This window comes from Piliocolobus tephrosceles, chromosome 12 (genome assembly GCF_002776525.5).
Source record: "Piliocolobus tephrosceles isolate RC106 chromosome 12, ASM277652v3, whole genome shotgun sequence".
NCBI classification, from domain to species: Eukaryota; Metazoa; Chordata; class Mammalia; order Primates; family Cercopithecidae; genus Piliocolobus; species Piliocolobus tephrosceles.
In genome coordinates, this window is record NC_045445.1 from 123,607,867 (window position 1) to 123,626,659 (window position 18,793).

Below are 18,793 nucleotides of genomic sequence, written 5' to 3' on the forward strand. Positions count from 1 at the left end.
GGTAGTACAGAGCAGCCAAAGCTGTTGTTCCCAGGCTTCAGTGTACAAAGAATCACCTGGTAAGCTTGTTAAACAAGTAGATTTCCTGTTTCATTCCCTTCTTCCCAAATCTGGGATGGGCCCAGGCAAGGCATCTGCATTTTAAACAGACAGTCAGGGTGATTCTAAAGTTAGTGGTCTGGAGACCACACACAGTAATACCAACCAAGTAATATATCCAAGGGATGCCAAAGAAAAGTCCAGGTGGCCAGCCGGGCATGGTGGTTCATGCCTGTAACTCTAGCACTTTGGGAGGCCGAGGTGGGCAGATCACCTGAGGTCAGGAGTTAGAGACCAGCCTGGCCAACATGGTGAAACCTTGTCTCTACTAAAAATACAAAAAATTAGCCAGGCGTGGTGGCACATGCCTGTAATCCCAGCTACTCAGGAGTCTGAGGCAGGAGAAGCGCTTGAACCCAGGAGGCAGAGGTTGCAGTGAGCCGAGATCGCACCACTGCACTCCAGCCTAGGCAACAGTGCAAGACTCCATTTCAAAAAAAAAAAAAAAAAAAAAAAGTCCAGGTGGTCATAAAGAAAACAGACTTGACCTAAAGTTAAAGAATGAGCATCAGGCCCAAACTGAAAGGGCCTCTACCTTTCTAGGGAAAGGGAAGTAGAATTTACTATATATCTGTGTATATCTGCTCAATGTGATGCTGTGTATTCTTTGCAAAGACCATATGAGATAACTATTATTGTATCCTTTCTGAAGAGGAGGCAAAGGAGACTTACAGAACTGAAAAATAACTTGTCAGATGTCCTAGCTGACTGGGTAGAGCTGGGATTTGACCCCCAAGTCCATTTCGCCTCAAACCCCTGCTTTGTCTACCGCAATGAACTCTCTTATGAATCATGGTCCACAGCAGGCCATGGAGCTAAGTGAAAACATGCTCAGACAGACAGTAGCTGTGATCTTCTGTAGTGGCAGGACTATGCCATGCTCACTGCTGTTTTATCAGTATCTAGAGAAACACTTGTTGCATACTGTGTGCTCAATAAATATTTTGTGAGTGAATGAATGAAAATTTGGAGGCAAGCAGATCACCTGAAGCCAGGAGTTTGAGACCACCTTGGCCAACATGATGAAACCCTGTTTCTGCTAAAAATATAAAATTAGCCAGGTGTGGTGGTGCATGTCTGTAGTCCCAGCTACTTGGGAGGCTGAGGCAGGAGAATTGCTCGAATCTGGGAGGCAGAGGTTGCAGTGAGCTGAGATCGAGCCGCTGTACTCTAGCCTGGGCAACAAGAGTGAAACTCCATCTAAAAAAAAAAAAAAAAAAAAAAAGAAAGAAAGAAAGAAAGTTTGGGACAAGAGAAGTAGTTTTTCCTCTGGAAATAGAAGCAGAGAGAGTTTGTTCTGGTATTTTGAGCTGGTATCAAGCTAACTGGGTGAAATTGGGCACCTGTGCATTGCCTACTGCCAAGCAGTTTAAGCAGTAATAAGATGGTGGTGTATTTTGAAATAACCGTGCGGTGGATTCTGTGGAATACAGGTCATTAGAGGGGGAGTGAGATGGAACAAAGATGAACTCCTGATCTTTAGAAGAGAAATTCTCCCCCCTAACCTTAGGTGATAACCCTGGGAAATTATATAAGAAAATCCGTGATGTTGATGAGTACCTAGCCAGGGTACTTCTGTTGGAAATTTCTTTATTTAGAACTTCAAATATCAGGCCAGGTGCGGTGGCTCATGCCTGTAATCCTAGCACTTTGGGAGGCTGAGGTGAGCAGATCACTTGAGGTCAGGAGTTCAAGACCAGCCTGGCCAACATGGTGAAACCCTATGTCTACTAAAAATACAAAAATTAGCCGGGTGGGGTGGTGTGTTCCCAGGTGATGGTGCTACTGCTACTAGTCCTGGGACCACACTTTGAGTGCCACTGCATAAGAGCAACTGTTGGCAGTGGTTAGAAGGAGTGGCAGGGAGATTATCCAATATCTTTTTTTTTTTTGAGACGGAGTCTCGCTCTGTCGCCCAGGCTGGAGTGCAGTGGCGCGATCTCGGCTCACTGCAAGCTCCGCCTCCCGGGTTTACGCCATTCTCCTACCTCAGCCTCCCGAGTAGCTGGGACTACAGGCTCCCGCCACCTCGCCCGGCTAGTTTTTTGTATTTTTTGCTAGAGACGGGGTTTCACCGTGTAGGCCAGGATGGGCTCGATCTCCTGACCTCGTGATCCACCGTCTCGGCCTCCCAAAGTGCTGGGATTACAGGCTTGAGCCACCGTGCCCGGCCAATTATCCAATATCTTAATTGTTGGAGCATTGTACTGTTAGCAGAAAAGCTCAGAGAATTTTTAAGAATCTTGCTGTTTGATTACCATTTAAGAAAACAAGAAAAGCGTTACTTTTTTGAAGGGTTTGGTCAAGAATTTCAAGAATGGTTTGGTCAAGAAGGGTTTGCTTTCAAGAGTTTCAAGAAGGGTTTGGTTTCAAGAGTTGTAAGCGATTTACCTGTTTGTGGCACTGTTTTGAGCGTGCCCTCAAAAAAGACAAAACAGCAGAATTTGGTATTTGATAATGCTCTTCAATATTATAGTTTTTTGGTTGTTTTTTTTTTTTTTCTTTTGTATTTTTAGTGGAGCTGGTTTCGCCACGTTGACCAAGCTGGTCTTGAACTCTTGGCCTCAAGTGATCTGCCCATCTCAGCCTCCCAAAGTACTGGGATTACAGGCAGGAGCCACTGAGCCTGGCCTAGATTATAGCTATAACTGGACTCTCTTACCATCTCCTACACTAGCCATATTTTGTGACATAATATAATCGCCTAAAATATGTTTTACAAATTTAGAACTGCCCAAACAGGGGCTGGGGTACAAATTCTAGAAGAGGTAATGACAAACTCTGCCCATACCTCTTAGCTTTTTGACCTTGTTTGTGAGGTCACAAGGGTGATGAAACTTCAAGAGAAAGAGCAGAATAAAGCGAAAAAGCAATCAGAATTGGCACCTTTGGTCTTAGCTAGTCCAGCTGTGGAGCTATGCACATACACGGTGCTGTATGTATTCCGATGCATGGAGAATCAATCCTCTGTCTTGACATAAAGGAAAAGTCTGGGAGATTGTTTCATAGGCTCCTTTTCATTAAAACTGCCTTTTCCTTTCTTTTCTTTTTCTTTTTCTTTCTTTCTTTCTTTTCTTTTCCTTATTTATTTATTTATTTATTTATTTATTTATTTATTTATTGAGACAGGGTCTCGCTCTGTCACCCAGGCTGGAATGCAGTGGTGTGATCACAGCTCACTGCAGTCTTAACCTCCCAGGCTCAAGCGATTGATCCTGCCACTTCAACCTCCCAAGTAGCTTGGACCACAGGCATGTGCCACCATGCCTGGCTATTTTTTGTATGTTTTGTAGAGATGGGGTTTCGCTATGTTGCCCAGGCTGGTCTCAAACTCCTGGGCTTGAGCCATCTACCCACCTTAGCTTCCCAAAGTGCTGGGATTACAGGCATGAGCCACTGTACTCGGCCTTAAACTGACTTTTTTTAAAGGGAATCTCAGTTCTGATTTTCTATTTTTCTTTTCAAAAAGGAAGTTTGTATTATCTGTTTCCACAGTGTGTAGAATTTCCCTGACTACATTTTTCAAGAGCCGCCTTAATGAATCTGCCTTATTCATGTACCATCTGTGATGTAATTTACTTAATACTTTTTCTTTATATATACTCTCTGTTCTAAACCTTTAACGTATTTTAAGAAGCAAACATCAATCACAATCATTTACAGAAAATAGTATCATTAGCTAGTATCACTGGCTAGTGATAAGCAGAAGGTAATTGCAAAGTTTATATAAAACTAAATAGTATACAATAAGTATGTAACTATAAGATTTTAAAAGCTTAACTTGTGCCACCTTTTTCGCACATCAGTTGTACAAAAAACAGTACTAGTTGCAATAATTACTGGGTGTTTAATAATAGTTTCTGTTTTGTTTTAAAGACAAGAATTCATATCAGCATGTAGTTTTCTAGCAGGTGTCAACAAGGTAGAAGAAAGAGTGGTGAGTTTGATTTGCACTCAAATATCATGGTAAATTGGTTGTATGACATTCGGTAAGCTGCTTAACTTCGCTGAGCCTCCATTTGCCCCTCCATGAAATGATAAGTCTACTTTCACCTGACTACCTCATAGGGTTGATGCAAAGATTAAGTGAAATATATGCGTTTTGTGAATTGTATGTATTTCTAAGGTACGGTTTAAATGCCTTAAAATAGCCACAATCCAAGCCTTGTTAATAGCCATAATCAAAGATGATCAATCACCCTTTTATTGTTGCTTGAATCTGAAGCAAATACCAAGAAACGCCTAACATACCCCACAATAGTGTGAATTTAAACGTAACGTGGTTGGTGATTGCCTCCTGTTTGGCTCTACGGCAGATGTGTGTTTAACTTTTTAACCAACTGCCAAACTGCTTTCCAAAGCGATTGTACCACTTTAAATTCCTATCTGCAGTTTATTAGCGTTCCAGTTGCTCTGCATTCTCAACATCACTTGGTATGGTCAATTAAAAAACTTTTTTTAGCCATTCTAGTGTGTATGAAATGTTATCTCATTGTGGTTTTCATTTGTATTTCCCTAATGACTAATGTTATTGAGGATCTTCTCTTGTATTTATTTGCCATCCTTGTATTTATTTTCTTTGGTGAAATGTCTGTTCAATATTTTTGCTTTATTTAACTGAGTGGTGAGTTGTTCATCTTACTGAGTTTTGAGAGTTCTTCATATATTCTAGATACAAGTCCTATATTTCACAAATATTTTCTCCCAGTCCATGACTCACCTTTTCATTTTTGTAAAAATGTCTTTTGAAGAGCAAACGTCATGAGTCTCATAGGCTGCATTTAAGGTGTCACCCCAGGCTCAGTTCTCATCTGGAGGTTGACTGGTGTTAGATCTGCTTCCAGGCTCACTCAGGTTGTTACCAGAATTTATTTCCTTGTGACTGTAAGATCAAGGGCTCAGCTTCTTACCAGTTGTCGACCAGAGGCCACCCTCAGCTCCTAGAGGCCACCTGCAGGTCCTTGCCATGTGGCCCTCTCCATAGGCCCTTTCACAGCATGGCAGCTTGCTTCTTCAAAGCCACCAGTGCAGAAAGAGAGTGAGTCTGTTAGCAAGATGGACTCTTTTTTTTTCTTTTCTTTTCTCTCTCTCTCTCTTTTTTTTTTTTTTTTTTTTTTTTTGAGACAAAGTTTCATTCTTGTTGCCCAGGCTGGAATGCAGTGGTGTGATCTCAGCTCACTGCAACCTCCGCCTCCCAGGTTCGAGAGATTCTCCTGCCTCAGCCTCCCAAGTAACTAGAATTACAAGTGTCCGTCACCAAGCCAGGCTAATTTTTCTTTTGTATTTTTAGTAGATACGGGGTTTCACCATGTTCGCCAGGCTGGTCTCAAACTTCTGACCTCAGGTGATCCACCCGCCTCTGCCTCCCAAAGTGCTAGGATTACAAGTGTGAGCCACCACGCCCAACCAAGATGGAGTCTTATAATGTAACATAATCATGGAATAACGTCTACCACCTTTCCCATATTCTACTGCTTAGAAGCAAGGCACAGGTCCCACACACACTTCAAAGGGAGGGAATTACACAAAGGCATGAGCACCAGGAGGCAGAGATCATTCGGAGCCACCTTAATGTCTCTCCACCATGCCATGGAATAGTTGTACTCTGACATCTTTTTTTGTTTTCAATTGACTTCTGGTCATTGCCAAACCTCCAGCTTCACAGGTCAGTGGTATCTCACATACATGCTCTGGAGAGTCACCAGATGCTTAAAAGCATATCCAGAATCTCAAACAAAAGATTAAAACAGATCAATACACAAACTAAAAAGCCATACTCTGTTTTTTTAAAAGCTTTATTATAGAGTATTTCAAACACACACAGTAGAAGAACAGTATAATGAACTTTCCTGTGCTTGTCACTCATACCTAACAACCACTAACCCATGGCCAGTCTTGCACCATGCACACCTCTGTCTACTCTGTCCTCTTGAACGATTTGAAACAAAATCCCAGACTTCCTAGCATTCTGTATATATGTCTGAAAAATAAGAACTCTGGTTTTATTAAACATAACCACTGTATCATCATCTTACCTGAAAAAATTAACAATAATTCTTTGATATCACCAAATATCCAGTGTTCCAATTTCTAATTATCTTATGTCATCATTTATATATAGCTTGTTTGAACCCAATCCAAATAATGTCCATACTTTACAGCAGGATGATGTGTTTTTAAAATCTCTTTCAATCTGCAGATCCCCCTTTCGTTTCTCTTTTTCTTTCTCTCTCTCTCTTTTTTGCCTTGAAGTTTATTTGTTGAAGAGATGAAAGATCAGGGTCCTTTTTTGGCAGGGGAGGGGAGTCCTGGAGAGTTTCCCACAGTCTGGAAATTGCTGACACACCACAATTTTTAAAAGTGAGCTTATTGCAAAATCAACTTTGTAAATACTCTTCAGATTTACTAAATGGCCTTTTTTCTCAGTAATTGCATCTTCTTTCTTTACTTTTCTTTCCTCCCTGCTTCCTGAATTCATTTCTCTTGATCACCTCTGAACCAATAACAAAAAGTTTTACAAAACTGCCATCTGCTTTTCCCTGGGGTTTATATCTTAAAACAAATTTTCCTCAATTGAATTCAAATTGAATAAGAACATTCAAAGCAAGGCTCCCTCATTAGACAGTTTGTTATTTCAAAGCATTTTCTATTTACTGTGCCTTATTTAGAATACAGTATAATCCTATGAAGGCAATTCTGTTTGTTCAAAATTGTGTATAATTGGAAATAATTGCAATTCCCTATCTGACATAAAGTCTCTCAACTTTTTTTATTAGAGAAATTTAATTTATTAGAAACATTGTACCATCTGAATCTATTAATGTAACATTTCTTTATGTTCCAAATTAATGAGGTTGCATTGCATCAAGAGATAATCACAATTTTAAATCTAAGTTTTAAAGATCATTCAACAGAAGTTGGCATTGATTTCTTTCTTTTTAGAAAATTTATTTTTATAACATCAATGTAATACATGCATATATATGTGTGTGTGTGTGTATATATATATATATATATATTTTTTTTTTTTTTTTTTTGAGACAAGGTCTATCTCTGCCACCCAGGCTGGAGTACAATGGCGCAATCTCAGCTCATTGCAACCTCCGCCTCCCAAGTTCAAGTGATTCTACTGCCTCAGCCTCCCAAGTAGCAAGGATTACAGGCACCTACCACCATATCTGGCTAATTTTTGTATTTTTAGTAGAAACAGGGTTTCACCATGTTGGCCAGGCTGGTCTGGAACTCCTGACCTCAGGTGATCCGCCCGCCTCAGCCTCCCAAAGTGCGAGGATTACAGGCTTGAGCCACCGCGCCCGACCATTTTTAAAAGTCAGTAGTACTCTTAGCTTATAAAGAAAACTAGTGGTCCCTTTCTCTACCTTCTTCACCCCTGATTCTTATTCCCTGTAGACACTCAACACTTGACACCATCAACTTTCCATAATGTTGTTGATGTCTCTCATCTATTGTCATTGCCTTTCTTGTTTTCTCTGCCCTTGGGGGGATTCTATCTTTTTAACTTAACTTTTAACTTTAACTTTTAACTCTTTAACTTTTAACTCTTAGTAATTGTTGTGGTGTTTCTGGGAGAAAGTAGAGATAATCTGTGTGTTCAGTTCACCATATTTAACTGATAGTCCTTGTATTTCTTTTTAAAGAACATTATTAGCTCACACCTGTAATCCCAGCACTTTGGGAGGCTAAGGTGGGCGGATCTCAAGGTCAGGAGTTTGAGACCAGCCTGGCCACCATGGTGAAACCCTGTCTCTACTAAAAATACAAAAATTAGCCAGATGTGGTGCTGAGTGCCTGTAATCCCAGCTACTCAGGAGGCTGAGGCAAGAGAATTGCTTGAACCCAGGAGGTGGAGGTTGCAGTGAGCCAAGATTGCACCATTGCACTCCAGCCTGGGTGACAGAGCAAGACTCTGTCCCAAAAAAAGAAAAAAAAAAAAAAAAGAAAAGAAAGAAAAACAACAACAACAACAAAAAAACACTATTGTGGCCACATATGTCTCTTTCCTTCTCACTGCAAGAATAAAATGTCTCTATGTTGTTTGTAGCCATGGAGAAGAGGTGACAAGGGTGCTTAAAATGCACTTTGATATGAGAAACTACTTCTTTCTTCTGTCATCTATTTTTGAATCCCCTTCTTGGATTTTCACATTCTAGTTCCTTTGTTGAGAGTCTAGAAAGGTGTCAAGGTTGGCAAAATATATAGAATTTTCTATATAAATGTAGCAGGCATCTTCCAGACTATCAGGATGGGGATATAATAGAGCTGCAACGTCCTTCCTCCAACCAGCTAAAAAGAATACTTTTGTGACTTGCTTTGTCTACCAAATTGATGGAAGTCTACACCCAATTTCTCTCTTTGACTTGAAGGGGATGGGTCTTTGGCCTGGCTGAGCAATAGTGTTATCCCAGTCTCCTGGTTCCCAGGGGTGCTGTACTGAAGTGTGTCCCTCTTCCTCTTGGAACAGCACTTTTTAAAACACTGTATGCCACTGTCTGTGAGACCTCTTCACTTTTGGCCTTTCTGCCTAGGAAGGACTATAGTGTTTGTTGCTCATCTTCAGCCCTGAGCACCACTTCTACATGCAACATAACATCCTGACTTTCCTCCCTTTGAGGCATATGTCCCTCATCTCTTATTATACCAGAGGTTAGGGAGTGGCCTTGCAGTGGTATGCTGGTAAAGGTTTAATAGCTGGTCCTCCAGCAGGAAATAAGCCCTGATTTGTAGCATTTGCCAATTTCTGTCGTGGAAGCATTCTGCCGTGGCTGACTTCAGGCTACCAACATGACTTGGAGTTGGGAAGAAAGGTGTAAGGTGAGCCATGTGAGCAGATTCCAGTACACCATTGCCTTTGGGAACAGGGACTTGGGGTCTTCATTCAGGGCTGCCAGACTCAAGGATGAAGCCATTTGCTGTTTCCATTGAGCTCCTCAGTTACTCCTGCCTATGTGTCTCAGCTGGGCTCACTCTGCTGGCTCAGTCACCTAGACTCCAGTCTGGATCAAGACAACTCCCTAGTGCTCTGTGTTTGTCTCTTCTGTTGGCTAAAAATGTGTGTTCCCTGGTTTGATCTTAATTTTGTTATGTTTTTGCTCTGCTTTGATGTCTTCAGAAGAACCTCTTTAAAATTAGTTTCATGCACTGATCTGAAACTGATGGTATGTAGAGATTGTGTCTTATCCAGAAAGTTTCTTATGACTGATGGAAGGTAGCTGAGATTCCTCATTCTGCAGTTCTGTTAACAGTGGTTTCTTTCTCCCACAGCTGACAGGCCTGTCAGAGTATACGCCGATGGAATATTTGACCTCTTCCACTCGGGTCACGCAAGGGCCCTTATGCAAGCAAAAACACTGTTTCCCAACAGCTACTTGTTGGTAGGAGGTAAGAAGTGCATTTTCTTTTTGTCTAGAAAACTCTTTTATAATATGCTTTCTGAAAAGAGCCCCTTTCAGTTCCATCAGTAAAATCTCACATTGTTAATGCTTCCAATTCAGCCCATACTGGTTCTCTTGTTTAATGCCTGAAATTTAAAATGATGTTTGAAAAACCATAGGGGAAGTTACATCATGGGATTGTATAACCCTGATCCTCAGAGAGAGATGGACTGATAGTACTACTAAGGGTAAATGCTTCATGTTTTCCATTAGTTCCTTTCTCCTAGTGTTTAAGGCTTGATCCAAATTATGTTTCTAAAATTTTCTAGAGGGATAAGAGAAGCAATATTATTCTGATTTCAAATCTCAAAGAACTGAAGGGAGTTAGGATGATGAAGAACAAACAAGGTCATTATCTATTTCTTTCGTGTGACCCACAGCACTTAGGACAATGTTGTGCTAACACTAGTGGCTTGTAACAGCCCCACTTAGTTGAATTTGTGGCAGTGTGTTAAAGACATGGAGATTTATATACTGAGGTAATCTTGGTTCACAACGAAGGGACCAATTTACTCGCTAAGTCCATGCAAAGAGAAGGATCGTTAGATGTGGATTGAAATTTTCCTCCTCCAGGAGGCCTAACTATTTCAATTCGGCTAAAACGGAGAGTACCTGACTCAGAAGACCTGTATCTCACTTGTGTAGCTTCTGGAAGGAGCATATTCATTCAGAGTAATCAGTTTTTGTGGCATATAAACTAGGCACCATCACATCTTACACCTCTACTGGGAGAAAAAAAAGTACTGGTAAGAGACTACATAACTGTTTTTTAAAGCATTTTGTTACCTTCTGCAATTAAAAACCACTTGTTGTTTGTTTGTTTGTTTGTTTGTTTGTTTGTTTGAGGCGGAATCTCACTCTGTCACCCAGACTGGAGTGCAGTGGCACAATCTTGACTCACTGCAACCTCCACCTCCTGGGTTCAAGCAATTCTCCCACCTCAGCTTCCTGAGTAGCTGGGATTACAGGCACGCGCCACCAAACCCAGCTAATTTTTATATTTTTAGTAGAGATGGGGTTTCACCATGTTGTCCAGGCTGGTCTCGAACTCCTGACCTCAGGTGATCCACCTGCCTCAGCCTCCCAAAGTGCTGGCATTACAGGCATGAGCCACCGTGCCCAGCCAAAAACCACTTGTTGGACATTTAAGAGGAACTCTTCTGCAGATTTTGCCAAGGATGGTGACCACAGGACCATTGAATGGAGTTCTTTCCAGAAGGACGAAATGGTGAAAGGCAATGGTTACTGGGCAAGTCATGCAGAGGGAACCCAAAACAGGCAGAGAACCCAACCCTTGCTTACCTCCCTTTAGCCTGAAAACCATTCCTTGAGAGAGCACTACCACCTGGAATCTGGTCCTAGGCTACTGGGGCCCTGGAGAGACCTCTGCTGTGTTTGGGCTTTGGTCATTTGGGTGGCCTAAGTTTGGAGGTGGTTAGGTGTGGGTCACAGTTAACAGGAACACTAGCTGTGGCCCTGTGTTATCACAACCAAGGTAAGATCAAAGGAAATGTGCAGCTTTCAGTATGTTCTTGTAAATTGGAGAAGGCAGTCAGTTAATATCAGTAGCTCTCTAAGTCGTTAGGCAACAGTGGTTTAACTGATTCACTGAATGATTTCTTCATTCAACAACTTTTTTTTTTTTGAGATGGAGTCTTGCTCTGTCACCCAGGCTGGAGTGCAATGGCACGATCTCGGCTCACTGCAACCTCTGCCTCCCAGGTTCAAGTGATTCTCCTGCCTTAGCTTCCCAAGTAGCTGGGCTTATAGGCACGTGCCACCATGACTGGCTAATTTTTGTATTTTTAGTAGAGACGGGGTTTCACCATGTTGGTCAGGCTGGTCTCGAACACCTGACCTCATGATCCACCTGCCTCGGCCTCCCAAAGTGCTGGATTACAGGCACATGCCACCATGCCTGGCTAATTTTTTGTATTTTTAGTAGAAATGGTGTTTCATCATGTTGGCCAGGCTGGTCTCAAACTCCTGGCCTTAGGTGATCCACCTGCCTTGGCCTCCCAAAATGTTAGGATTACAGGCATGAGCCACCGCTCCCGGCCCCTTCATCTAACAACTCTTTATTGAACTCTTACTATGTGCCAGGCATTTTTCTACACACTGGGTTTGCAGCCATGAACAAAATAGACTGTCTATGTCCTCAGAGAACTTGGAGTCTGAGGGAAAGGCAGTCATTGCCCACTAAACAAGTAAATATGTAGTAGTGGTACTATGAAGAAATATAGGATAAGAGAAAAGAGTGACTGGGTGGAGGAAGGAGGGATGTTTTAGGTATAAAGGTCAGGGAAGACCTCTCTGAGGAGGCGACATTTGTGCAGAGACCTGAATGAAATAAAAGCACTCAAAAGCCAGAACATCCGGTCTTCCTTGTGCAGGGTTCTCACCAGTCAAGACGACAGTGTGGGGCAAGCAGAGAAGACATGGTGACGTGTTAGTTTTTTGATTTGTGTATCTTAAGGAGGCTTTCCATAAAAGCACAGATGATTCAATACTCAGAGAAATTAATATGGGCAGAAGTTTGGAGCCAAGAAATCAAGCAGAATAAAAGGAGAAAAATTTCAGTAAGAAATCCTGGACTTTTTAGCAGCTATAGCAAAGGGAGCCACACAGTCATTCTATCACTCTCAAAATCTAGAAGCTGGATTGTGCCATCAAGAAGAACTAGTTTTTCCTGCCTGAGTTCTGAGATAACTGTTTCAGAGGGTCACTGTGTAAGGGGCATTGAGTAATCCAAAGAACAATGTCCTCTATAGCAGGTTTACAAAGAAATTCAGATATTCCCTCAATGGCTATTACATGGGTTGTAGAAGCCAAGAGCATGTTGAACTACTAGGATGACCACAAGACCGTATCCTTTGGTAAGTGACAGGGACTGGAGTACAGAAAGAAAATAAAACAATACAACACGAAGCTATAAAGAAATAGTACGTAGACTTCTGGGAACAGTGACAGAGTAAGAGTGAAAGCTGGGCATGGTGGTGCATGTCTGAGGTGCCAGCTACCCAGGAGACTGAGGCAAGAGGATCACCTGGGCCCAGGAGTTCAAGGGTATAGTGAGCTATGATCGTACCTGTACATAGCTATTGCACTCCAGCCTGCACAACACAGTGAGACTTCATCTCTAAAACAAACAAACAAGAAAAACACCAACCATGGGTAACACAAACAATAATAATTTCAGTGTGTTCTTTTCTTTGTAGATTTCTTATTCTTATTATCTCATATAAAATAATTGAATGGTAATACTATGAAATATCTTCTAACCACTCTGTTAATAAAATTCAGTGACATCCTGGCTGGGCGCAGTGGCTCGCACCTGTAATCCCAGCACTTTGGGAGACTGAGGTGGGTGAATTATCTGAGGTCAGGAGTTTGAGACCAGCCTGGCCAACGTGGTGAAACCCCGTCTCTACTAAAAATCCAACAAAAAATTAGCCTGGCATGGTGGTGCACGCCTGTAGCCCCAGCTACTCAGGAGGCTGAGGCAGGAGGATCACTTGAACCCGGGAGGTGGAGGTTGCAGTGAGCCGAGTTCGTGCCACTGCACTCCAGCCTGGACCACCGAGTGAGATTCTGTCTAAAAAAAAAAAAAAAAAATTCAGTGACATCCTATATTTCATATGTCTCCATTAATTTAATATTTGATCCCAAGTCTGTTAAATGGAATCTCTAACCTCCTGTGTATAGGCAGACTGCTATGGGGGCATGGTATAAGAGCTCAAATCCCAAGAGTGGCATTGCTGTCAGGGTGTGATTTCCCAAATGGTGAATGCCTTTTGGTAAAATTGTAAACAAAACAAAGTGCAATCTTCCTTGATGTACATAGTAATTGCCTTCCTCTAAAATTCTGTGTCTATCATAACTATTGCAGAAATACTTTGTGATTGCATGCAAAACAAAGGCAGACTCTAGACTCAAATAATTCTATTTTTCTAAGTTTTTTATTTAATCATTTTTTTTTTTAAGAGATAGCATCTTGCTCTGTCTCCCAGGCTGAAGTGCAATGGAGCGATCACAGCTCACTGCAGCCTCAAACTCCTGGGCTCAAGCGATCCTCCCATCTTAGCCTCCCAAGTAGCTGGGACTACAGGCACATGCCACCATACCTGGCTAATTTTTTTGTTTTTGGTTTTTGTAGAGATGGGATTTCGCTATGTTGCCCAGGCTGGTCTCAAACTCTTGGGCTCAAGTGATCCTCTGGCCTAGGCCTCCCAAAATGCTGGGACTACAGGCATGAGCTAGCACACTCAAGCTCAAATAATTTTAAATGTTATGCAGGGACTTTCAGAAATCTTGCAGGATGTGGGAAAATTCTCATGTGGAGCTGCCACATGCATTGCAAGATGTCTAGCTTCATTGGCCCCTGCCCACTAAATGCTGGTAGCTGCCTCCAACCATTATGACAGCTGAAGATGGCCCACAGATTTCCAAAATGCTTCCTAGAGGATGATGAAATCCTTGTTGAGGACCACTGTCTTAGACTAGGAGTCTTGAAATTTTGTTCCCCACAATCTCTAAAGGAATTTTGAAAAAACTGTATACCTTCTTATACAGCTTAAAGTAGACGTCTAAAATTTAGATATCAGGCTGGGTGTGGTGACTCCCGCCTGTAATCCCGGCACTTTTTGAGGCCGAGGCAGGCAGATCACAAGAGGTCAGGAGTTCTAAACCAGCCTGGCCAACATGGCAAAACCGTGTCTCTACTAAAAATACAAAAATTAGCTGGGTATGGTGGCAGGCACCTGTAATCCCAGATACTCAGGAGGTTGAGGCACTAGAATCGCTGAACCTGGGAGGTGGAGGTTTCAGGGAGCCGAGATCGCACCACTGCACTCCAGCTTGAGTGACAGAGTGAGACGCCATCTCAAATAAATAAATAAATAAAATAAGTAAATAAAATTTAGGTATCTGCTTCTCAATTGAAGTAGTTATAAAAGATGTAATTTCTGGAATATTGTAAGTATTAACCTTTTTACAAATTCATAAACTTTATTTTTTAGAGAAATTTTAGGTTCATGGCAAAATTGAATGGAAAGTACATAGAATTCCTGTATACTCCTTTCCTGCACAGGCACAACCTCCCCTGCTATGAATATCCTGCCCCAGCCTGATGCATTTGTTACAATCCATTAACCTACATTGACACGTCGTTATCACCCAAAGTCCATAGTTTACATTAGGGTTCACTCTTAACGTTATACCTTCTATGGGTTTGGATAACATTTTACATTGTCCAAACTCATAGCTATATTGTATAATGACAGGTATCCACAATGATAGTACCATACAGATAATATTTTTATTGCCCTAAAATTCCTCTATGCTCTACCTATTCATCTCTTCCTCCCTGTAACCCCTGACAACCACTGTTCTTTTTAGTATAGTTTACTTTTTGTAGACCATCATATAATTTGCATTATACAGCATGTAGTTTTTTCAGATGGGCTTATTTTACTTCATAAAATTCAATTAATATTCCTCAATGTCTTTTCATGGCTTGCTAGCTCATTTCTTTTTGGTGCTGAATAATGTTCCATTGTCTGGATGTACCACAGTGTATCCATTCATCTGCCGAAGGACATCTTAGTGGCTTCCACATTTTGGAAAATATAAATAAAGTTGCTATAAGCATCCGTGTGCAGGTTTTTGTATGGACATACATTTTCAGTTCATTCGGATAAATACCAAGGAGTGTGATTGCTAGATTGCATGGTAGGAATATGTTTAGTTTTGTAAGAAACTGCCAAACTGTTTTCTAAAATGGCTGTACCAGGAGCGGGTATAGCCCAGAGGCAAAGCATTCAACTGCAGATTGAAGTGGCTGTACCATTTTACATTCTTACCAGCAATAAATGAGAGCTCCTATTGCTTCATGTCCTTGCCAGCATTTGGTGGTATCAATGTTTTCAATTTTTGCTATTCTAATAGGTGTATAGTAGGTTGTTTTAATTTTTAATTTCCTACTGACATATGATATTGAACATTTTTCATGTGTTTCCTGGCCATCTGTAGATCTTCTTTGGAGAGGTACCTGTTAAGGTCTTTAGCACATTTTTAAAAATCCAGCTGTTTGTTTTCTTATTGTTGAGTTTTAGAGTTCTTTGTATATTTTGGGTAACAGTCCTTTATCAGTTGTATCATTTTAAAATAATTTCTCCCAGTCTATGTCTTTTTTTTTTTCGAGACAGAGTTTCACTCTGTTGCCTGGGCTGAAGTGCAGTGGCACGATCTTGGCTTACTACAACCTCTGCCTCCCAGGTTCAAGCGATTCTTGTGCCTCAGCCTCCCGAGTAGCTGGGATTATAGACATGTGCCACCACACCTGGCTAATTTTTGTATTTTTAATAGAGAAGGAGTTTCACCATGTTGTCCAGGCCAGTCTTGAACTCCTGATCTCAGGTGATCCACCCACCTTGGCCTCCCAAAGTGCTGGGACTACAGGCGTGAGCCACCGCGCCCGGCCCCCAGTCTATGCCTTGTTTCCTCATTCGCCTAATATAGTCTCTTGCAGAACAGGAGTTTTTAATTTTAATGAAGTCCACCTTATCAATTGGTTCTGTCATGGTTCATGCCTTTGGTGTTGTATCTAAAAAGTCATCACCATACCCAGAAGAAACCAATCTGGGTTTTCTTCTGTAGAGTTTTATAGTTTGGTATTTTACATTTACATATAGTTTGGTATTTACATTTGATTTTTGTGAAGGATGTAAGCTTATGTCTAGGTTAATTTTTTCTTTCTTTTTTTTTTTTTTTGCATGTGAATGTCCATTTATTCCAGCACCATTTGTTGAAAGGTTTATGTTTGCTTGCCTTTGCTCCTTTGTCAAAGATTGGTTCTCTATATATTTGTCTGGGTCTATTTCTGGGCTTTCTGTCTGTTCCGTTGATGTATTTGTCTGTTCTTTTTGCCAGTACCACACTGTCTTGATTATTGTAGCTTTATAGTAAGTTTTGAAGTCAGATAGTGTCAGTTTTCTGACATTTTCTTCTCCTTCAATATCAAGTTGGTTTTTCTAGATCTTTTTCCGTTCCTTATAAACTTTTATTTTTATTTTTATGTATTTTTTAAGAGAGAGGGTCTTGCTCTGTCACTCTGAGGCCCTGCTTGAGCTCCTGGAGGTAAAAGTCACAAAAGTATTTGTCCCCATGGCTTCTTGAACTCTTAGACTTGTCCACACTGAGGTGCCAGCGATTTGTCAGTTTAAATTTTCCTATCGCAGCACTGGTTCCTGGGGAGGTAGCTCTGTTTGTGGGTTTCTGCTTTAGTAAGCTAATATTCTCTCTATCTGCCTGTTTCTCTCTCCAATTTTGGGAGTAGTGGTTTGCCCTGTAACCTCAGTTCTCTGATGGATCTAAGAAGAGTTGTAGATTTGTCAATTCGTTCGGTTTTTACTTGTTGTCAGGACCGAGTGGCCACTTTTAAGCTCCTTACATACCAGACTGGAAACCAGAAATTCAACATTGACATTTTAAAACAAAATTGTGGGCTGGGCACAATGGCTCATGCCTGTCATCCCAGCACTTTGGGAGGCCGAGATGGGTGGATCACTTGAGGTCAAGAGTTCGAGACCAGACCAGCCTGGCCAACATGATGAAACCCCATCTCTACTAAAAATACAAAAATACTAGCCGGGCGTGGTGGCATGCACCTGTAGTTCCAGCTACTCGGGAGGCTGAGGCAGGAGAATTGCTTGAACCCAGGAAGCGGAGGTTGCCATGAGCTGAGATTGCACCACTGGACTCCAGCCTGGGTGACACAGCAAGACTCTGTCTCCAATAAATAAATAAATACATAAATAAAAAACAAAATTGTTACCCAAATACTTTAATGCATCTATTGGCATCTAAATACTGTAATGCTTTGAAACATCATCATAAATTTACAAAACATATAACAAGTTATTTTTTAACTTTTAAATATTTATACATTTCATTTTTTCTCCTCAAACTTATGTTTTTATTCTGCTTCTTTCCCATATTTTTTCCTAAAGGGATATGTTTTAATGTTTGCAAATCTTTTAGCGATCACTGTATCATACTTCTCTGAAACAAAAATATGTATATAAATTACAGCATAACTAACCAAAGCGCCACATTATATATACTTTGATAAATAATTAATAACCTAAACATAAATTTGGACAGCAATGTATCTCTTAATGAGATGAATAGTATGTACCTGCAGATGTACTTACGGATGAATATAACTTACTGCTAAAATTAACATCAATTTTTTTCCCAACTTTACTTTTTATAGTTATAAGTGCTGAAATATGTTGTCCATGCAAATGTGTAGATAGAATGGAAGGAGTTTGTTACAGTGATGCCACTCAATTCTTTGAACTTCTGAGTTATTTACCAAAAATAACAACATAATTTATTACTATTATTGCCATCAAAAGTCATTTTAATGGTCTATCGAGTGACAATTTGTTAAGATCCTCCTTCAAATTTGTTGCAAGCAATGGATTAAAAATGACCTGACCTGCAAAAGGATTTGTTGCCAAGCTATTAGAATCATTTGCTTTTTCTCTTTCTGGGAATTCTAACAAAAGGCTATATCAAGACTTATTAAATGACTCTTAATTATATCCCTTATTGTTTTACTTGAAAGCAACTTATTCAACTAGATATAGCCAGAAAGGGTTGGGGAAATGGTAATATTAGTAATTTAATTATGTCATTGCCAATCAAGTAATTTTTGATAAAATGTTTTTATCGTTTGCTTTTTTTAAAAAACAAAATCTCAGGGCTACAGTTTTAGATTACTAACTTTGCAGGAAACACCATCCAACCGAATTGGCAAAACCAGTCCTCATTGTCAAACCTACTGAAAACCTACAAACCAAGAAAATGTCTTTTCAATTCAAATGCATTAATGTATTTTCAGTTCAAATATGTTAATGTATTTTCAGTTCAAAAGTATTAATGTATTTCAAGAAGCTTTATAAAAAACACTGGGAAATAAATGATAGAATGGATTGTGTATAATAGAACCAGTCAAGATTAAAATAATGTAGATCTAATATAATAAGTTATAAACAAGACAAGACAGTAAATCGATTCACTTAATTTGTAGTAATGCAATGTAATTTATAGATAAAATTATGTGATATTTATAGGAAGAAGCATTTGATTTTTAAAAGGCATGTTATTCCTTCTCTAAATATTGGCACGTGTGTGTGTGTGTGTGTGTGTGTGTGTGTGTGTGTGTGTGTGTGTGT

At 40.5% G+C, this 18,793-nt stretch overlaps 1 protein-coding gene across 1 annotated transcript in view; it reads left to right on the forward strand.

The window, feature by feature from the left end:
• The window catches only part of PCYT1B (phosphate cytidylyltransferase 1, choline, beta), an 86,905-nt gene that overhangs the window by 31,205 nt on the left and 36,907 nt on the right, over window positions 1-18,793 (forward strand). Inside the window, exon 3 of the mRNA XM_023202587.1 lies at window positions 9,382-9,498. Coding sequence (XP_023058355.1) covers window positions 9,382-9,498 — 117 coding nt within the window. The remainder of the gene's footprint in view (window positions 1-9,381; window positions 9,499-18,793) is intronic.